The 22,413-nt window shown below is 36.8% G+C and overlaps 2 protein-coding genes across 4 annotated transcripts; both read right to left on the bottom strand.

Annotated features, from left to right (window-relative positions):
• Nucleotides 1–3,427: 3,427 nt before the first annotated feature.
• LOC116194648 (E3 ubiquitin-protein ligase PUB22-like) lies at nucleotides 3,428–5,265 on the bottom strand. The gene has a single exon (XM_031523510.1). It carries the CDS (start codon nucleotides 5,018–5,020, stop codon nucleotides 3,758–3,760), a length of 1,263 nt encoding a protein of 420 aa, XP_031379370.1. The 5' UTR covers nucleotides 5,021–5,265; the 3' UTR covers nucleotides 3,428–3,757.
• Nucleotides 5,266–14,850: 9,585 nt separating this feature from the next.
• LOC116195380 (BEL1-like homeodomain protein 1) lies at nucleotides 14,851–19,750 on the bottom strand. Of its 3 annotated transcripts, none has more exons than XM_031524533.1 (8): nucleotides 19,307–19,750; nucleotides 19,030–19,154; nucleotides 18,587–18,782; nucleotides 18,300–18,392; nucleotides 16,957–17,842; nucleotides 16,355–16,740; nucleotides 16,019–16,079; nucleotides 14,851–15,940 (listed from the first exon to the last, which is right to left on the bottom strand). In XM_031524533.1, exons 5-8 carry the CDS (start codon nucleotides 17,815–17,817, stop codon nucleotides 15,146–15,148), a joined length of 2,103 nt encoding a protein of 700 aa, XP_031380393.1. In that variant the 5' UTR covers nucleotides 17,818–17,842; nucleotides 18,300–18,392; nucleotides 18,587–18,782; nucleotides 19,030–19,154; nucleotides 19,307–19,750; the 3' UTR covers nucleotides 14,851–15,145. The 3 variants fall into 3 exon arrangements, with proteins under 3 accessions (XP_031380393.1, XP_031380391.1, XP_031380392.1); XM_031524531.1 differs by having other exon boundaries at nucleotides 18,701–18,782; XM_031524532.1 differs by having other exon boundaries at nucleotides 18,701–18,782; nucleotides 19,312–19,750.
• Between the last annotated feature and the right edge of the window lie 2,663 nt (nucleotides 19,751–22,413).

Below are 22,413 nucleotides of genomic sequence, written 5' to 3'. Positions count from 1 at the left end.
AAAACATTTGAGAAAATGGTAGCAATTAAAATGATAAAGAAAGACTTACTGGAAAAAAAAAAAGGAAAAGAAAAAAAAATTGAAAGAAAGAGTCAACAAGCAAGTTGAGAAAGTGAAAAATTGTTGGTTTTGGATCGAATTAGGGAATCGGGTTGTTTTTTGGTGATTTAGATTTTTTTAAATGTTTTAAACATATTATAATAATAAAAAAGACACAATTCGATTGATTCGACCAGACCCAACAAACGACAATAATACAAAAAAAAAAGATGAAAAGATGTCCAACATCTATAAATTCATGTTTTTAGATATTGTTTCTCATACTTAATATCTGTTTAACAATATTTTTATAATAATTTTTTTTATCTTTTGTTATTAATAGCGATCATTACTTCAATAAATTTTTGCCCGCCCATACATGATGCATGCTAGCCTCTAAATTGAATACTTCTTTTTATTTTAATCAGCATGACCCTTGGTAATATTTTTTCTTTTCCGTCAAACTTCCTCGTTAATAATTAAGTCTGAGAATCATCCAACGACTCTTTTCTAGAATTGATATATTAAATACTTCTCTTTTCAATTATAGGTGCTGATGCAAAGGTAAAAAAATAGTGATGAGCTATTGGATATATATGATGAATGATTTTGAATAAATCAACATTTCAAATGCTGCAACTGATTAAAAGATAAAGCAGATTATATGTAGGTGAACGGTTCTGTTTCTGAATATATTGATATATTATTTTTTATGGGTGAAAATATATATTGATATAATTATTAAGAATAATTTTTGCAGTTCTTTCACTTTCATGATATATATATATATACATACGTACGTATTTATCTGTGCATTTTATATTTGTGCTGACTAAAACAATTTGAACTTTCATTAATTATTTCATTGTTCATCTGGGATCGTTTTTCTGACCTATAAAAAAATCGACTAATGTGGGTTAATTCAAGCGATTCGACACTTGTTCCTCTTAAAAAAAGTCTCGGGTTCGAGTTATTGTGAATGCAAAAAATCCACGTTGTGAGAGTTTTACTCCTTAGTGGGCCGACTCGGCTTAACTAAATTAGTCGAAGCCCTATTGGGCTTTTCGATATCAGGATTTACACCAAAAAAAAAAAGAAAAAAAATTGTTTTTCTTGTAAGGACTGATGATGGTAAATGCCTCCAATTATTTACCAACAAAATTTTAGGTAGTATAATGATCTCATTCAAATTAATTGAACGCAATCGATCATGAGTATATATTTAAGGAAGAGGAAAATTAACAAAAGAAAAATGATATAATGCAAGGTAGTATACGTTCTCGTCTTGATTTCAAGATCGATTTTTGTTGTGAGATTTAGTATGTCATTTTATTTAACTTTTTTTTTTAAAGGAAACAAACGTGAATTTGGCGCACTTGCATGATCGCGGAAACAAAATTACACTCTTATCGCATTCTAACTTCCTTTAATACCAACTCCAAGGAACGGCAAACGCATGATATATAACGCATACTTCCCATTTAATCAGATAAAACATAAATCTCTTTAGCCATATACTTCTCGGGGCTTCCATAAACTTCTTTCGGTTGTAATTTTCTGAATCACATAATTGCGTCGACAACAATATGAATGGGATTAGGGACAATTTAAGATCTTAGGATACCCGAAACTGATTTATTATAATCATTGTTCTTTTTTCTCAAAGAGCTGACCCGTCCCCCACAGCTTTCGGCATATGGTAAATAATATATGTCGTACAACGCATGCATGGAAACCCCATTATCATTTTCGTATTCGAGAAGAGCCAAAAAAAAAAAAAATTAGTGATCAGTGCTTATGATTAATCGTCATCGTCAACCCGCGCCTAGCCGTCCAGTAAGAAATATTCCATTCCTCTATGTTAGAAAAGGTAAGAAAGTGTTGGCTTTCGGAAGCTCCGGCTGCCCTTCCCATGATCATTAACCATCATTATAATATGTTATGTTATTATATCCTTTCCTGCAATTGACCGATTAATTAACTTTCTAGAGGGTGTAGGTGGTCCCTGATGATCTAATTATTATTTGAGTGCTAATTAAATAAATCTTAGTCATATATATATATATATATATATTTACATAAACTAGACGAGCATGCCCGCGTATATATATATATATATGCGTGGATTTTAATTGTTGCGATAATTAACAAAAGTTAGTGTTATAATATAAGTTTTTCCATTTATGACCTTATCGAAATGATTTTTTGTTTTCTCAGACATATTTACAACATCTTATCAGTGCAATCACTCATCTTGAGATGTTGAGCGATTTAAAACACTCAGCCCACTGTAAAAACATGCATCTAGCTAGTCATATCAATTCTCAATTGAAAAAATCCCTCTATGCATATATATATTTATTCCAATTGATCGATCCAAAAATATAGTGTACGATGGCTGCTTCACAAAACCTTTGGTCTTTAGTTAACACTAGAATTATTTCCAGCAAATTTATTACAAATATAATTTATTCACCTCAAAAAGATGGAAGAGTAGACCTTCATATACTTTCTGTTCAGGATAGTCGATGAAAAACTTTTTGCTCAAATTTCCCTCGTCTTTGTTATAGATCATAAAACCAAAAATGATTTCCCTGGATCGAACATGACACTAAATTAAGTCCTCAATAATCAAATCCGATCTATTCATAATAAATACATAACTTAAAACTTTCCATCAAATGAAGTTTTTTCAGTTTTTAGAACCGCAATGACAGTATGAAACCGTGTCAATTGCCACAACCTTGTTGATATACTGACTGAAACAGTCTCATCATCAAGGACATATTTTGTTTTACATGGCACCTTATGGTACTGTCATTCCTACTTTTATATATTGTATACATATAGTAAATAAATTATTAAGTCCAAAATAGCCGTACTATATCCATGGGAGAAATTAAGTGACCAATGTGTGGACATAATGATTGATCAGCACGAATGCGATAGCTTTCTCGATGCTATATTTGCTGGACAGCTAAAGCGTTAAATTTAGTTAAGCGATGATCGAGCATAATGCAGTCGTCCTTTTTTTTTTTTTACCCTGTTCTCCTGTTTTTCAAATTGTTTTTTTCGTAAGAACCAGAATCATCAATTATATATTTTCATGGTGTAGTTCTCGTTGCAATCTATGCATTACGAGTAGCTATATGAGGAAGCCCGATTTATATTTTTGGCAGCAATATCACAGATAAGATCAGTATATTATATAAAGCATGTTTCAAGTTTCTACTTAAGCACACAATATTTTTTTTGGGTTAGAAATTATGCAATTTTAATCCAATACACAAAATAAAAGTTTTAGATATTGACTATATATATTTTTATTTTCAATTACAAAGAAGGAATATGGAGCTCATACAATAAAATAAAAAGCATAAATAACTAATAAGGGACAACATGTAGTCCTATAATGAGTATTGAACTTGAAACATCTTAGTTATCGAGCGAAGTAAAAGCATGTACCACGGTACTACGCCATTTTTTATGGCGATATATCAGTTTGTCTAATTGACTCTCTGCAAAAGTACTGAAACTCTTCAATCTTTAACTAGAAAGAAAAATGGACATCATTTCATGTCCATGTGCACAAATTTTTTTTCCTAATTAAGTATGGCTGATAACCCCCGTCTATCTGCGTATAATAAAATGTACAAGATTACCCTAAAAGCGGCCAAAAAAAGAAAATGACAGAGAGAAGAATCACGAGAATCATAGCTCATGATGGATAAGAAGAAAGCAAGCTCATGGGTATGCATGAAGAGTTCTTCCAAGCCCTAGCATGCAACTTGAGGATCGCCTTGGCCTTCTCCTTCGTTTTGTTTCCACATTCAACTTGAAGCACCAAACACAACTTAGCCACAACTCCCAACTGCAACATCTCTTGTAGGATGGCCGGGGTTGCAGAGTATTTCGATATGGACAGCAGTATCCTAACAGCCCTCTCGCTTGCCACCTGCGAAACCCTAAGTATCTTCTTCGACACAACAGCCAGGCCTGCCCCGTGCTTCAGGAGCTCAGCACGTCCCTCGGCACAGTGGCACATCATCTCCAGCAACATGAGGCTCAACTCGTTGACCCTTCGGCTATCAAGGGAACAGTCGAGAAGGAGCCCTACAAGGACGGGGATAAGGCCCGCTTCCACGGCCTTGATCCGGTTCCGGCTCCACGGGATGATCTGAGCGAGAAGCTTTAAGGCATCTTTGGACGCCTGAGGGGAGATCTGATCGTGTAGGAGTTGCACGACCTCAATGAAGATCTCCTGCCTTAGAGTTATCACCTGTATCGGTTCAGCAACCTCAAACATCGATTTCAGGAGCATCACCGCATACGCCCTGGACTCATAGGATCCGCGTTGCATGACTCGCATCAAAGACTCGATGAACTCCCCATTCTTCTTTCCGACAAGGGTCTTGAGCCCCTCCTCAGAGAGTTGGAGATTGTAGAGGATGCTAAGGGCCTCATCGCTGGGCCTTTTGACCTCGAGTAACCCATCAATATCCAATAAGTCCTCTGACGATAATGAAGTGGAGCACCTGTTGTTGCTGCTTATGATCCCGGCGAGAAAGTCAACTGCGCCTGCGGCTTCGATGCAACGTTTATTCGCATTGTTCTGGGACGAGATCGATCTGAGCCTCCTAAGGCACTTCGACTGCGACTGGGTCGACTTGCCCTCATTCAGGATCTGAGTAATCTGGGCCTTGCTGATGGGAACCTTTGGGGTGGGGATCCGCTCGATGCCTCGTGAGGCGTTGAGGGTGCACCATGACTGGATCAGTCTCCGGAGGGTGTGGTTGGGGGTCAGCTCGGAGTTGGAGATGGGCTGCTTTGTGACGGGGCACGCGCCGTTCTTGGCGTTGGACAACCATTTCTCGATGGAGTCCCGGTCGTACGTGATCCCGGTAGGGACCGTGACGGGATCCCTCATGATATCAAGAGAGATGGGACATAGGAAGAACTGAGGGACATCAACTTCTTCCATAGTTCGAGTAAACCGAGTAGTGAAGATGACGATGTACTAGGGTTCGTCTGTTTTGAGAAGAGAGATCAGTACGTAGATGTGTTGGGTGAAGGAGAGATCAAAGATGGGAGAGATGTGAATTGGGTTGAAGAGAGATGATAGGGTTCTTTATATGAGTAAGTGTGGGAGGGAGAGAGGACATAGAGACAGAAAGATTCAAAAAAACAAAGTCAAAACACAACACGGCAAGAGAGAGAGAGAGAGAGAGAGAGGACTTTTCAAAGGGGTATTGAATGGCTCAAGAATGGCCAACTTTGGGATACCGGGTCCTTTATAACAGCCATTAAAAAAAACCAGAGATGGTATACTCAATTAGGGGAAAAAAATAAAAAGAAGACAGATTGAGGAAGAACTATATCATTACGTTACGGCGAGGGCAAAGTGCCAAGAGAGAGGGGAAGTCGTCCTTTTTTCTATACCTCGAGGTGTTTATGATTTATTAGCTATAATTAATTCTCGTTCAAATAGGGATTTTATTATGAGGTTCGACTTCTTGAACGAAGGATAAAATTTGCTGGTGTTATGCATAGTTCGTTGACTGTGCTGCACTAATACACCCAATATATAGTTGCAACTCCACGTTAATATGCACATGCAGTGCCATGCCCACCATCCTCAATTTTGACTTTCTCTCTCTTTTCCTCTCTCTCTCTCTCTAGTTAAACTTTTTCCTTTCTGGGAGTTGGCAGACAAAAAACATTGATCGCATGTCTGTTTTGAGGCGTGTTTCTTCGTGGCTGCTGCTTTTGCCTTTAATAGTATTTGCTGCTGATTTGGGCAGGAAAAGATCAATTTTAATTAGGACGACCCGGCCCCTTTGAGCACTCCATCTCCAAGCTTTTGACCATTAATAAAATGTCAAAACCTACTACAAATCAACTACCATATACGTACGTGTATATATCTACCCATGTCATACATGTCTTTGTTGTATGGGTAAGATAAATCATCATCTGGTATGTGTTTATGAACGTGTGTAATGGATCCATGAGATTGGACTCTTGAGTTTTTTTTTGGGTAGAGATTTAAAAATTGTGGGAGACATTGCTCTCACAATCCCGAGTGAACGATCAATAAAGATTATTCATCCTCCCAAGTGCGTTTGCCGAAATTCAAACTTATTTTATCCATGTTAATAACAACTTTCAAAATGCAAATCTCTTGTTCTATGCATGTGCCTCACCCAAAATTTTGATATTGGCGATTGACTCACTGTTTGACAATTCATTGATATAAATTCAAGGGAGATAAACTATTTTCGGAATATGGCCCCTTATTTTACCCCAAAAAACGGAGATTTACTATTTACATGACTATAATTTATTGCAATGTCTCTCAGGATCTCTTGTTTTCGCGTTTTCCTCCATCTCTTTTATATAATCAGACGTGTATATGTACCATATACATTTATGCATATATATAGCTGGCGAATAGTAGAGCACCAGTTAATTTGATCAGAGGGTAACTGGTCAACTGCTCGACCTACGACGCAACGAGCAATTTAGCGCCAAAAAAAAAATTGAGATTCACCAAGTACTTGCATCGTATGATTGATTCAACTCCCACAAATTAACTCACATATTCTGGGCTTGGTTGATGTCCACATAGCTGGATAGATAAGGTGTATTCATAGAAAAACTAGATAAGACCTAAAAGACCCCTCTTGATGGTCATTAACTTAATTAGTTGCAGTGCTCTTGACTTCCAAATACATTTTCCCGATATATCATCCGAATGAAAAATTATCTTTTAATATAGAAGAGAACCCGGCAGTGAAATATAACAAGTACTTAGTATATATTGGCACAAGAATCTCGACTTCGAGATCCACTTAAAAATTTAGGAAGTACTACTGCTTTGACCGTGTATTTTAATAAAAAAAGAAAAAAAGAAAAAGAAAGAGAAAGTACTCATATTGATTCGAAGCGTTGAAAAATCAAATGAATTCAAAAGAAATCAAAGGAGGAGGGATCAAAAGAAACAAACAAAAAAGGAGTGTACCGTAATGATTTAAGAGATTTCAAATTCGATATTTAATGAAATTATTCGTGTTTTTTATTAATTATTAAAATTTTTATTTTATTGTATTGAAGACCGAAGACACTGAAAAGGAAAGAAGTGGGGATGTAAATTTATGAGGAGGATGGTGTGACATGTCTGAGGGCAGTGTCTGTCGGCGATGAAAAAACGTGCGAGGTAAACCCAAAGTCAACAGTCAGAATTATCGTTTGATCCGATGTTTTTAGGTGGTTAGTTAATTTCCAGCCAATCACCGACGTCGACGTCACAGCCGCCTTCCAACTCAGCCTTCAAACAAGCCACCTCCGACAAGATCATGTCCCTCCGTCCGGTCAAAGCCCACATGTTCTCCTCTTACCTTTTTCAACATATAATGTATATATACTAGTATAATAAAATATAATAATGTAACTTCCGGTAAATATATATATATATATATATATAATAAGACAATTACAAGAAAATTTCAATCGCATTTGCTTGTGTTTTTGATATGATCCAGCTAGAGTACCCTTCACGCGGGCATGTGGAAGTATTCCAGGATGACGGGGTATGGCATGAAGTCGAGCATTGGACCATGCACGTGCTAGTTGGATTAAGAAAAAGAGCACTAGCCAAGCGAATCGAACTAGCCATGCAAAGGATGTTATTGCATGTCCATGGAGGAGTAGTCAAGCTCTTGGGCGGGCTGCACGTGGAACTAGAAGCCACGACCATTCATATCCTAGAAATCTATTTAGAAGATGATCCAAGTTCAAAAGGCTGAATTTAGTTACTTTTCAATAACTTAGGCCTATTTTATTTTGGGCTCATTACACTTAGGGTTTATTTTAGTCAAGCTCATTAGCCCATTTAGGTTATCAGCTAGAATCTCTCTATAAAAAGGCATGTGGCCTCCCTAGAAAAGACGAGTCAATATTCTATATTATAATATTGGTTTCTGGCTCTTTATAGTCAGCGGATCAATATTCCCTATTCTTGAAACCTTCATTGGACGATTCCGGGTTTGATCTCATTCTATTGTTGTTGGGTCTCGCGGCAGGTTCGTCGAGGTTCGCATCAGTTTTGCATTGCGTTACCTTTTTGTATATGCATTATGCTTGATTATCAATAAAAGTTACAATTGACGAGAAAGAAAGTTACTCCATATAAAAGAATTTATCAAATATCCAATATTAGAAAAAAAAATTGTAATATATTTATTTTTTCTTTTTCTCCTTTTTTTTCTTCTTTTCTTTTCTTTGTAATGTTACAGTCTGTATATATATAATAGCAGATAACTAGAAGGCCGAAAAGAAGATACCGAATGAAGGAGTGTAAATCTAGATCATATATACAATTCATATATCCAATTCATTCAAGCTAAGAGAAAGCTGTTCAAACTTCATTCATAAATTAAAAAATTTGAAAATCTAGAAGAAATAATTTGCAGATCAATGATGATAATAATAATTAATGTATTTGCATATTTGATTGGAAGGGGAGCATAGAGCCAGTCTCCACCTAATGGTTTAAGAACCATCACGATATCATGTGGTTCACATATGATATTGATAAATGGTTCCAAATGTATTTCCAGCCGTGAATTAATCAATAATAATCAAAGGTCAGCTAATTGTACAATTTGACCGCCAACGAGCGGAAAGAATATTATATGTATATATTCTGTCATTTCCGGCGGTCAACTGAGAGCTACGAATTGATTAATACGATAGCTCCAATTTTCGATCAATGAATTATTTTGTAAATTGAAATTTACAAAATAATTCATATAATAGTTCTGGGTGTATATTAATAGTCGACTTCTGAAATTTCCAAGGGAGATTTTATTTATATATATATATATATATATATATTCCAATTATTGATTGTTCAGAAAATTCATTTATTGATCTCTTTCTTCCATCTCTCCTTCCAAATGGACCACACGTATCGCATGTTGAGGAGTTCATCACCGACGATCCAATGTCTTTGTATTGTATGTAGGTCAAACTCCATAGAGGCACCGTCAGGGATGGCTTTAGGCGGTGCGAGGTGGTCGCCCCTTGGATTCTAGAAAAATTACAAAATTTTTATATTTGAACTCATCGAATTTATCAATTTTTCAATGAAATTATCTTATTTCACCCCTTGACTTTATGATACAAAATTCATTCGAACTCCGCCCCCCTTAGACAAAATTCCTAGACTCGTCCATGGGCACCGTACTTGTTAAATTAATTGGAACATATATATCAGTTCTTCATCGACCAATAATTAATGAAACCATGGCAAAGTATGTGTGCGGTGCCGCTGGGTTGAAATTTTTCAATTACTAATATCGTAATTGCAAAGCAATGTTCGTTATCACCCATAACCTCAATATATAGTAATGGAATTAAAATTATGAACTCTTAACTGTTAATAAAATTTTAGACTTCTTACAAGGTATACTATTAATGCATGTTACCTGATGTAAAAGCTAATATCTCTTTATACTATGTCGAAATTTTATTTTTAACAATTACAAAGTCATTTTTTATTCTATTAATTAGTTCATTTTGCTCGATTGACGTGCTTTAGGATATTGAAATATAAGAAAGAGTATATCTGATATCATTAATAAGAAGAAAATCATTATGATATGTTAGGACTTTAACAAAGTATTGCAATAAATTTGTAAATAATATCACAATTAAAATATGATTAATGATTGAAATTCACGAGAAAGTAGGGAAAAAAAATATGACCACAAGAGAAAAATTTTATGAGCACTCATGGAAAAATTTGAAACTCACTATAAAAAACTAAACAATAAAATTTTACTACAAAGAAGAAATAATTTTATATAATACGTAGTGGCCTTTATATCTTAACTTTAATACTCTAAATAAAATATATGGTCGTCAAAATTACTTCCAAACATCTATTACTACAATAAAAGTATTAAATGAATTACCAAAAAGATGCTTTATTATTATTTTTTAAATAATTCTCTAGAAACCACATAAATGTATAACTGATTTGATTAATTTTCAAAGAAATAAATACATTATGACCATCTTTCTCCCAGCCACGTCAACTCTCGAACAACCCACTAAATGCCATCTCTCAGCAATCCACATGAACCTAGATTCTAAAATACATATTTAGGCAAGAAAATAGAAAAAAAAAATAGTACTTGCCAGTAACTGCCCCTGATTAAGCCATTTTGCTTCCTGTAAACATATAAATTAATTTTTATTTATTTTAATGATTCATTATATATCATTGCAATATATTTTCAACATTTGTTATTTTTTAGTTAAAAACTATTATTTTGATATATTCTTTTTTATTAATTATTTACATTGCCGTGCAAAGCACGAGTATATTTTCCTATATACATATGAAACATGAAACAAAAAGAAAATACTTAATATATATATATATATATATATATATATATATATATATGGGAAAGTAGCATAGGCAATAACAAAAATATGTACATAATTCTTTCTGAAATTGAAAAAGAGAATACTCCATATGCCTCTATACTATTTGTTTGGCCAAATTTGCCTATTTTGTGGGTTTACAAGATGTTCACAAGAGCTCTGGGAATAATCTGGCAAAACATGGATACTCCTTGCAATAAAAAAGTAAAAAGTATGAAACTACAAAAGAAAAAAAGTTAATAAATTATATATATATAAAAGAAGCATACTGGAAAAAAAAAACCCTACTTAGTGTGTCATTCCCATGGGCCAGTTTTAATTTATTAAGATAACTGAATTGCAGCTTTTACTGCAGAAAGAAAAATGAGGAAATGAAATCGTACGTGGGTTTGGCCTAATGAATTTTGGTGGTCCCTTTTTGTACTTTTTGTTCATCTTTTTTTTTTTATATAAACTCCGGTATCCAAAAGTTCAGTTGGACTTCGACTAATTCTGTTAGGAGAAAAGTAGCTTAATCTGCTCTTTATTTCTTCCACGAAGTGCACGTGTCGCATTAAACTTTGTCTTACTCGTAATCTGGTATCGTGAAATTGGTGGTGGGATTTCATGATTAAAAAGAAAAGAGACACCACATGGAGTAAATAGATTTTTTTTTTGTCATTGCATGCTACAATTAGTTGAAAGTGGGATGATGCTCGACACATTGGTGGTGGTTGAACCTATATATACATATATTTTGGATATAGTAATGGGAATACTCAGTTTGGATGGTCCATGAAAAAAATTGTTATAAAACGATATATTAGTGCAAAATCCCCCCATTTTCGAAGGAGGCAGGGCCCATTTTTTATTGTTTGTGTAAATCTCTCATATATTATTTTCCATATTATTTTGATTGAGTCTAATGAAACCTATATGTTGAATGATATTAAATTTTTGGAATTATATTTCAAGCATAAATTTTTTAGTCGAATTTGAATTATCACTATTGTGATATAGATTCAATTAAATTGTTAATATTCAAAAGATCTTAGTATTTGTATTAAAAGATAATCAAATGAGAAGGTGAAAAAGAATGAAGAAACGCAAGGTATGTTTGAATTGTTTACCAAAAAAAAAAGTTATGTTTGATTTAGTTATGCATATATTACAACTATGAAATTAGTGAATTGATTTGCACAAATGAATTTGGTATTATAAAAGATGAGATAAGAAAATTAAAAATTTATATGAGCGTTGAAATTTATCATTAATTGTCACTAAGTAAAGAAAAATGAATATATAAATAAATAAAATTGACATAGAAGGGAAAAAAGGTAAAATTAATATATGGAGGGGAGAGAAGAAGAGAGATTTGTGAAAGGAGAGAATAATGAAATTGGAATTAGTTCAAGAACTTGCTTGAATAAAGATTGGGGACATCTTAGTCCATCAACTAATAATAGTTGTGGAACTAGTAAATTTGGTTGTGGAAGTAGTCCCATCTTACTGAATTTAAATATCATGTCTTATTTAAGTATTTAAAAATAATGTAGTGGTCGGCACCTAAACAACTACTACGATTATTTTATTCATGATTGTTAGATTCCTTACTTAAGATTCTAATCGTACAAGTGTCTTAAATTCTTTTAATTTATAATTCACCTCTCACAGTTTGACATTTCATATTTTCGGCCACGCATATACTTGTCGACACTCGATCTCGTCTGTGAAAGAATCGGATCCGGTCTGCTATTAAATCGAACTGAATTGCACCAGTTCAATCAAATAAAAAATAATTTAATTACTTTAAAAAATAAAATTAAGAAAAACACAATACAACTTTGTTTTTGTTCATCTTCTCCAATCGAACAAAAAAACAATTGAAGATAGCGTGCAATCTCGAAGAATCCGTCGATGATTGTCACCGTCCCAAGGCCGCCCGCCCTTCCTGGCTCTATTAAACAAATGAAACAGAGCAGAGGGGGCAGCAAAGCAAGAAGGATTTTCCCCGTGACGGAGAATCAATTTGCTACAGTTCAATCCCTCCCCCCCCCCCCCCCACCTTTTTTTTTTTTTTGGGCTGAAGCTCCAACTCAATTCAATTCGACAGTTGTATGTAAATATTATATCCCTCCCCCGCAGTTGTCTTATCCAACAACGGACGAGAATACATGCAGAGAGAGAGAGAGAGAGAGAGAGAGAGAGAGAGAGAGACGAGTCGTCCTTCACGCGTTCGTTCGCGTCCGCACTTTGGGAGAGAGAAAGGACGCATGCTCGCAGCCTCTACTATCTCTTTACTTGGGTTTCCTAAATAATTTAGGGGGCAGAGCCGGGAAGGGTGGGCGATCTCGGGGGTGATAATGGCGACGGATTCTTCGAGATTGTATGCCGTCTTCAATTGTTTTTTTGTTCGATCGGAGAAGATAAACAGGAAACGACGTTGTATTGTGTTTCTTCATTGTTTTTTTCAAGTAATTAAATTTTTTTGGTGAATTAATTAAATTATTATTTTTGGTTTACCGGTGCAATTTAGTTTGATTTAATAGCCGACCGGATCTGGTTCGTTTGCGGACGAGATTGAGCATCGACAAGAAGATACATTATCGAAAATATGAATTATCAAACTATAAGGATTGAATCTTAAATCAAAAGAATTTAAGATAAATATATAGTAATGATGGAGATTTAACGGTCATGAATAAAATAATTGTGGTGGTTCTTTGTGGGTGTTAACTGCCATACAATATCTAATATATTTATATATATGTTTAATAAATTACACTGCAGTCATTTTAAGAAATGATAAGGCAAAATTTCAAAGCGAGGCAAAATGTTTGATTGTATAACAAAAAGTCCAGAGTAATTAGAAAAGGTTAGAAAAAAAATTTAAGACAAGGAAAAAAAATTAAGAAAGCTTCGTCTCCCAAAATACACAGTCTAATAGTACGGCAACAATATTATAACAATTTAATGTTCGGTTTGATTTCGCAGTTAAAATCACAGAAATTTTAACTTTAACTTTAACTCAACACACTACACACAAAAAATACACATTTCTCAAATAAAAAATTTTAATTTTAACTTTAACTCAACACACTACATAATTATTTGTCATTTTTCACAATTAAAATCAAAGTTACTTTAACTCTGAAACCAAACGCACCATAGAATTTCAAAATCTTATCATTAAGCATTCGATTGAGAAATATAGTGCACTGTCACACGCTTTTACCTTGAAATCAATATATTTTAGGTTTAATTATCATTAATAGAACTATCTTTCTCCTTTATTTAGCTCTCTATTTTTATTACATCCGTAGATTTTCCTTATAAAAGAAAACGCAAAGAAAAGGAGTCGATCAAATGTTAACAACTACTATGGTTCATATGAACTTTCCTAGCTCCATAGTCAATGTAGGACGGGTTTTACTGGGCCCAAAGACCAGGCCCAGGGCCCAACTTCAATGGCCCAACCTTCTAGGGCTTGCCATATTCTAAATTTGGTGATGGCCACACATCGATACCACTTTGCCAGGATAGCATTTATGAAAGGTTATAGAGGGGTGGGGTGAGTTGTGGAGGTATGGGATGGGGTGAGTTATGGAGGGATTCTTTAATTCTCCATAACATGTGTTTGGATAAATTTCATAAAATGAGATGTGATGGTATGAAAATTTAGAAAAGATCTTGACCCTTGATTATTTTTTATAATTTTATCTCAATTGTTGATCTTATAATCTCTCCATAACACTGCAAATTGGTGAGATTAAAATACAAAGGTTATGAAGGGTTATGGTGGGATTAATTATCCCTCCATAACCCTCCCCTCTTAAAAATTTTAAAAGCCAAACATAGGTTATTATAATCACTCCATAACTCATACCTTCATAACCCTCCCTAACCTTCAATCAAAGCAAGATCAATTCTAAGAGTTGATTCCCAAGATCAGATCTAAGAAAGATATATATGTTGCATTTGGTCTCAAAATAGGATTTTAAAATCAGATTTTGATTTTATAAAAGAGTGGTATAAATGGAATCCACCATTTGATTTTGTATGAGATATTTTGTTTTGTTGTGAAAAAAAATTGTATAAATAGGGCTCATTCTTTGATTTTGTATGAGTTATTTTGTTTTGTTGTTTGTAGAATTAGGTTAAAGTTGTGATTTTAAAATTATATTCCCAAACCAAACATGCCAATAAGTAGTGAAGCAAAATCTAAACTTTCACTCACTTGAAAAAGATCTATAGATAAATAGCTATTTACACACTGTTTCTTAATAACTACATGTGTTTCATTTGCGGGAGACTGCAGCAGTAAAAATGGTGCAAAGGTGAAAATTATAGGTAAGATCACCTGGGATATAAGATCAATAACAATAAACGTTATTCTTATCGATCATATATCCCAAATTAGATATGACAATGGGGAGTTCTAACTGATACATGTTGATGAACTAACTACTCGTACTATACTATATGGGAGCAGTTGTTTGAACGTGTTTCGATCGGGTGAAATCTTCCAAATCTCTGAAAGTTGTAGAAACAATATATTTTACAATCCTCCACTATGTTCCCAAAATCAATCCTAAGTTCTATGATCACCTTCTACATCGAGAAGTATATATTGCCTATTTTCTCCTATATCTAAGTCTTTCTTCTTCCTTTGTCAAGCCACGAAGTCCGGCATCAGTTGGGCCGCAAACCTCTTCCGGTTGTTTTGAATGTTCATTCCTTCAAAAGCAGTTGAAGAGTTCGGGCCGGATGAGCTTAGCCCGCTTAGTTCGTGCTGTTCATCTCCCATTTCCAGTCTCCTTCCTAACTGGATGCTCTGACCATGAAGGAAGTTCTGATGATGATGATTTCCGGGGATAGACAGGTTTTCGCAATGAGGGAGGCCGAGAGTCAGAGAAACACCATTCCCCGGGAATCTTGGAGCAGTAAATTGCTCTGCGCCAAACCTCCCGATATCTTCGATCGGGTACTGCTCGAACCCTCCGATAAAGTTAGCTGGGCCCCTCAGCATCGGATAGTTATGCCTGCTTTGCCTCTCATCATTGAATCCCATGGCCAGCGGTAACTGCTCGGGCTCATTATTGGTCAGATCTCGGGGTTTGTTGTCCACTTCTATTGCTTGGGCTTGAAGCAACTGCGAGCTCCTCAGTTTCTTGTTACCAACCTGTGCAATTCCTTCTAGTTCCGATGAGCCAATGAGAGAAAACCCTGTATTGGTCCCGAGATTTCCTCCCATCGGGGATGTGGAATTTGCCGAGGTTGAGAGGGACGGGGTTCTGTTCTGTGGAGGACATGACTTTGATGTTGAGTCCTCATTATTTTTGTGGCCGGTCTTGCCTGGTTTGTCACCTGATTCATTTTTTTCATTCTCCTTGGTCTCCTCAAGGTACATCTCCTCGACCATCGGCTTCCAAAGCCGAACTCGGGCATTTATGAACCAATTCGACACCTGCATTTGTTATGAACATGTAAGTGAATGGAAGACCTAATAGTTACAACTCTCGAATAGGTAACTATATATCTTTACCTGGCTCCGGGTAAGCCCAGTCTGTTTCGCAAGCGTTTGCTTGTCCGAGTCCTTTGGATATCTGCAACAAATTAAAAGTCCTGCCTTCATCAGAGAAAGCTCATGCAGTGGATGTTCAACTATTTAAAATCATGCGCTATACATCCGACCATATAATTCCAAATTTCAAAATATTATCTCGAGTCATGTCTGCACTGTCGGTACAACTGTTAGAAAACCGAAGGGCATATCACTAACAACAACATCTAATCAGTTGCTTAGGCGGCTATCCGAAATATTTAGTTGCACCACAGTAAACATTCACGAATGATGCCAAGTCTAAACACAGATGCTTACGGGTGGAGAAAGTGCTCAAATAGCCAAGCTCGGAGGACAGATACTGCTCGCTCAGGCAATCCCCTCTGGGGCCTCCAAGCATTACTGTTGTGCGGGACCATGCCCAGCTGTTGGAGCGCTTGTTGCTGTCGGAAGTGGTGGTCGACAAACTTGAGCCTCGAGGTTCCTTGGAGCTTCCCCTGGGGACTGCTCTCTTCCTCGCCCAAGCTCTGGCTCGCGGCTTTTACCTGCCCTGCTATCGCGTCCCTCAGGCAGCGGAACTGCTTTGAGATCGTCTTCAGTGCGAGGGATGTATACGACCTTGCCGACCCAACTCCCAATGCCTGCTCGAAAGAAGCGACCACGACCTGCATGTGGTGGTGGTATTGTCTGTATCTTTGCTCCACCTGTAAAATAATAGGAATGTACCAGATTGTTTCGACTTTCGACTTTCGAGGAGATCGAATCATATATGCAATAATCTCAATTGATATAAAATCCTCTATCACATTCACCAATTATATCTGTGACCTTCCGAACTTGACAATAAACATCGATTGCTGGTTAACAATCCTAGTCAATTACCGATTATCCGTAGCATTTATATGTGAATATATAATTACCTCATCAAGCATGGTCATTAGCTTTGCCTTCTTCATCTGAACTTCCTGCCTCTCCACTGCTGTAAGCTCAGCACCACTCTTCCTACTAGTCCCTTCCCCACTGGCCGAACCATCACCAGTTTTTGGTCTCGCTGTCAACTCTCCACTCATTTTCTTCTCCTCACCATCTTTCTTCGATTTATCTTTCTTGTGCATTATCCCATGTCCAACATTCACCACTTCATCAAGAAGCTCTTGAGCCGCCTTTAAGTACTTAGAGCTCAGCACCGCGCTTGGCATCCCCGAAACACCTATGGTAACACCTGAAGCTGCCGGTGATAAACCGCCGGGTGAAAGCCGGATATCTTCCGCTGATACGACAGCTGAGGCTTGAGGTCTTGATGCTGCAGCAACTTGATCTCGTTCACTGCTTCTGAAGGCCCCGTAGTTGGGTAGCGGCGGCTGCCGCTGTTGTTGTGATGAGAGGCTCAGAGACAATCCCTGCTGGGATCGGGGAGTAGTACTCTCAAGACCAGTCGCATCTGCCGCCGGATCAATTGGGTTCCAAAGATTGCCATGGATGCGCGACGCAAAGCCATGATAAGGAGACATCTCGTGGTGCATGGACTGGGAATTCGAATCCCCGGTGACCGACCCAGGAGGCAATGGGATGCCGACAAGATGTTGGCTGGTTTGAGGGAAGGAGGATGTGGAGGCAACCGAGTTGAGGAATATGAGGTTGTTCCCCGGCAAGGAAGATACTTGCGTAGGAAGCGGTTGCTCGCCGGAGTATTGGACATAGGTCGGTGGGTTCATTAGTACTAGGGTTTGTAGGCCATCGCCTGCCTGGCTTTCAGAGTTGTGCTGGAAGTATGCTGCCATCACTGGTCCTTATTATTGAGCTCCACTGGAAAATGACGATATTATTTCAGTGGGCTCACACACAAATATATAGTTGGAGCATTACACAACATATACACCCAAGTGGATCAATATTCAAATCCATAAATCATGATGAATAGATAACCTAATTTACTAATATTTAATTTCCACATAAATATTATCCTATCCAATCGTTGGAATATTCCATTCGAAGGTCTTTTAGTTCTCTCGATATCCAACTGATCTATGCAAAATGGAATGCTAACTCCCAGCGTGTTTGGTAGGTATTGTACGTATATCTCATATGAGGATGATTAGCTAGCTTTTCAACCTCGAGATCAACTCATTTTCATTCTGCTCATTAGACGACAATCAAATGGTCACTCCTATAACTAGTCGTAAAACTAAATCTTATACTGTTATAATAATATACATAAACGCCCATATATATAAGATTGTTCCGAGTCTGTGGGGTTACCAACCTTGGGCAGCGGTGATCAGAAGGGCTCGCTAGTGACGATAAGAATAATCAACCCATCAGATAAATCGACAAACTGGTGCAACTCGAACTCACGCTACAAGCACAAGGGAAGCAAGATGGTACACATGAGATGGGTCGCTCATTCCATCTGCTAGACAAGAGCACAAATATCTCGACCGCGTACACATGGAACATGTTCAAGTGTATCAGATGAAAAGAAACATGCTCGAAATGCTTGAAAGTAGAGGAGAGGTGGAGGAGGATGTGATGACACTAAGATATACTTACTTGTGCAATTCGAAGACACGCACGCACACACGCACAGAGAGAGAGAGAGAGAGAGAGAGAGAGAGAGAGAGTAGATATAGTTAAACTGTGGGGGGCGGGTTTGTGTGTCGGTACCTGTTATGGTAAAAATCTTGTAAGGACAAACGCACACGTGCCCTACCCTCATGTCACTTTTCTTCTTTTTACCCTCAGCTTCCTGCCCAAAGTGAAAAAAAAAAAGCATTAACTTTTACTGATCCTTAAAAAAAAAAAAAGAACGCACAAAGAGAAGATTTCGCTTCATTTCATTTCACCGGAGATCGATCGATAATATCTGTACGACATACGTTAACTGTATATGCTTAACATGTTGCTAAAATCCATCAGATATTAAAGAAAGATGAGATGACCGAAGCAGCTCGCAGCCACTAATTCATCATCGAAATCGATGGATCGCCACCAACCTTCTTCTCTGTCAGGAGACTGACATCAAAGTACGACGTCTGTGTGTGTGTGTGTGTGTGTGTGTTTGTCTGTCTGTCTGTGGAGCTCTCGATCTTCAGTTCACGGAGGAAAGCTGTGTCCTTCCCTGACAAAGTCATGCAAACAGAAAAAGAGAGAAAAGAAAAGATAATCAAGTTGATGTATGTACGACTGAAAAGTAAAGGCGGCTCGGATCATCCGAAAAGAAAACGCGACCATATTTAGAATCAATCCCCCTTAATTATTCATCGATCCAACCTTACAAGCAAGTTCATCCTCCGATGATCTCTTTGCTGTCTGTATCGGTACTGTCAGCGGATTGGAAAAGACGTGGGGGATCTTATACAGCGAGATATCGACCAGGCGCCGTCGCTCTGTATCTCCTTTCAAATCACTTTGATTCAGTGTACTTCTCAAGCTATATAGCTTCCGCTGATGCTCTGATGATGATGATGATGGTGAGCAAAAGCAACAAAGAACACTTAATAGAGAAGAGAGAGAGAGAGAGAGAGAGAGAGAGAGAGAGAGGGATTGTGAATATAAAAGAAAAAAAAAGGAATATGATAATACTAATATGTATGGATATTGAAACTGAAAGTTTATTATGTGTCAGAGGAGATGGGAACAGCTGATGGATTGATGATTATTGATCAACCGAGGAAACGTCCCCCTCCCCCCATAGCCCCAAACTCTCGAAGATAATATATGTGAGAGAGAGAGAGAGAGAGAGAGAGAGAGAGCTTGAATATATTAAAAAAAATTAACGGAAAAAAATAATTTTATAGAGAGAGAGAAGTGATGAAGAGATGCACACACGATGAAGATCAACAGGAGACTTTCCCTATTATTATTGATTGTTTGTCCCCACTAAAAAGAAAATAAAGATACTATGTATAACACAGTGACACGCATTTTTATTTGATAAATATGATATTCGATACTCGTAATGAAATTATCTATACCCCTTATTAGCTATTAGGAATTTCTATTTTTTTCTATTACAATTAGAAACTTCTATTTCAATATAGTAGATTCTGCATCAACCTTTTTCTAATTGAAAATAAAATAAAATAAAGAAATGAATTTTCCATAATTAAATTACAAATATCTCTTTGTCCTCGTCCTTTTGGGTTGTTTTTCTTCGGGTGGGGGGGGGGGGGGGGGAGAACATTTTTTGTGGTTGGACGCCACAGTTCGAAGATAAAGCAATTAAATTGCTAAGATAACACAACCGAACCCCACCCCCAACCCCGAACCATACCAAAAACCAAACCAAACCAACCACCTAAGTCAGTGCTTGCCTTTTTATTAATCATCATTAAAATCTAATTACTATAGAAAAAAAAATAATTTTACGTAGCAATACATGAACATGAGAAGTTTGTATTGACGATAATTGAACCAGGATATATGTTTTTATTGATTCTAGGCTGATGGCTAATATGATGCACTGGACCAGCCTCATTCCCTATACTTCTACGATTAATAGAAAAGCATTTATTTGAGTTTTGTGGTCATGCATGAGTACTCACAATCACGGTAGCAATCTTCGACGGCTCAAAAAGAAAGAAAGTTCCAGTTTTAATTCTCACCTCATTTGACACTAAATGGTTATCGGTTGAGTTATATCAAGTCCAGTACGAAGCACGTAGCAAAAAGTGACTCGAGCATATCGGAGGTGGGCATGCATTGATAAAAATTTTCCCATCAACTGGAAGTACTAATTAGGTCTTGTATTTTCATCAATAAATAAATAAGGTATTGTTATTGCGCAGTGGACACGTCCTGGGTTTAATGGATTACTGCCGTGCAATCATAGTATGATTATTAACTATAAACATTCCGTCTGACTTCGTCAACGAGATATCTTTGTACGTACCACATGTACAGTTTCTGACTTAACTTTCTGCATCCAAAAGGGAAAGCCCTTTTTAATTAGTTTAATTTTTCAATAATTATTTAGCAAAAATACATGTACGGGTACGATGATCATCGATCAGGTTTTTTTTTTTTTATCTCTGTCACCTGAGAGAGAACTTTGTGGAGAGGCCATCGATATCAATCAACATCTTCTGCCTTATCTTCATATTAGCGTCGTACTTAATTATTTGTTTGACATATTTGTGCGCATCAAATCAGGCGCGAGTTCACTGAATTTCTCCAACAATACATACGGGACCTCATTCGCTCATCGGCGGATATTCGGTTAATTTCCGGCTCCTCTGAGTGGCTCTAGTAATCATTTCTCAATCACAACGCGTTCTTCTGTTTAGTGATCGAGCGGCAACCATTTCCTAGCTGGAAGTTCATTATTATTAGTAAGAAAAAAGGCTCATTTTCGATTTTGAAACATTGAATAAATATAGCACATATGCGTGCATGTGCAATGGACCTGCCCTCCCAAATAAAGCGGAAAAAAAAAGGCTGTAATCAGTGTAATGAACTATTGAAGTTCTGAATATTAGGTTAAGACAATGTCTTAGAAAATCAATTATTAGAAAGGCATTATGATGCTGTAGAATCTTAGACGAGGCATAACATATTTCTCAAGTAACTCGATACATTTTAGACTGCTAGCTATAGCATTAGTTTTGTAATTCAAAAGCGGGTCAAAATATCACACTCGGCGTCCTCATATAATTGGCACCCTACGACTCTACGTTGCGACTTGCGAGAGACTGCCTGATGCAGACAAAATGGATAAATAGTAAACCAAAAACATTCAAAGATATTTTCGATGTTCAAGATACACGTCCACAGTATTTTCATTCGAATTCTTATCCGTCATCGCGTCTACCTATCCCCGGCATGTCCGTCTAGATTTTACGAGCAGTCAATGACGTTGTGTTTTAGTTGTTAATGATGGACTTTTGGAGATCGATGGGGGCTCACTTAAATAGTGAAGGAGTGGTCCCATGATTCCACAACAATTAGACACGCGTCACGCGGAGGGGTCCTCCGCTCCCTATTCTTCCTGCTTCAAAAGAAGATTCGCCCTTACTTTTTTTTTCTCCCACTGCGGGCCCCGCCATCCAATCAATACCCTCTTTTTTCCTTTATTCACGAATCCGAGGGCCCCACGTGTCAACAAGTCAAGAACGGGACCAATCAGAGGTGAGCTACATTTCTGCGCAACTGACATCTTTTTTCTGTCTTCTTCTTTTTCTTTTTTCTTTTTTTAAATATTCCTAATAAAACAAATACCTGAAATAATATTGTCCGTAAAGTACTAATACTAATTGCCTCCAATATATAATTAAGAACCAGTTGTTCCCGGGAAGGATTGTAAAAGACACTTGCATCTTGATTCTCCAATCAATTTTGAGTTTCTCTTCGTGTATGTACTTTCGATGTCGATTTTAATA

Source organism: Punica granatum, chromosome 2 (genome assembly GCF_007655135.1).
Source record: "Punica granatum isolate Tunisia-2019 chromosome 2, ASM765513v2, whole genome shotgun sequence".
Taxonomy (NCBI): domain Eukaryota; kingdom Viridiplantae; phylum Streptophyta; class Magnoliopsida; order Myrtales; family Lythraceae; genus Punica; species Punica granatum.
This window is presented reverse-complemented; position numbering and strand designations above follow the sequence as displayed.

Bases quoted from the DNA above. Each gene is read 5' to 3' on its own strand.
- LOC116194648 (XM_031523510.1), bottom strand. From the start codon at position 5,020: ATGGAAGAAGTTGATGTCCCTCAGTTCTTCCTATGTCCCATCTCTCTT.
- LOC116195380 (XM_031524533.1), bottom strand. From the start codon at position 17,817: ATGGCAGCATACTTCCAGCACAACTCTGAAAGCCAGGCAGGCGATGGC. The intron at 16,080-16,354 runs GTAAGCATCTGT...AATTTGTTGCAG, and splicing joins TTTGAGCACTTTCTCCACCC to ATATCCAAAGGACTCGGACA. The intron at 15,941-16,018 runs GTAAAGATATAT...TAACAAATGCAG, and splicing joins CTGGGCTTACCCGGAGCCAG to GTGTCGAATTGGTTCATAAA.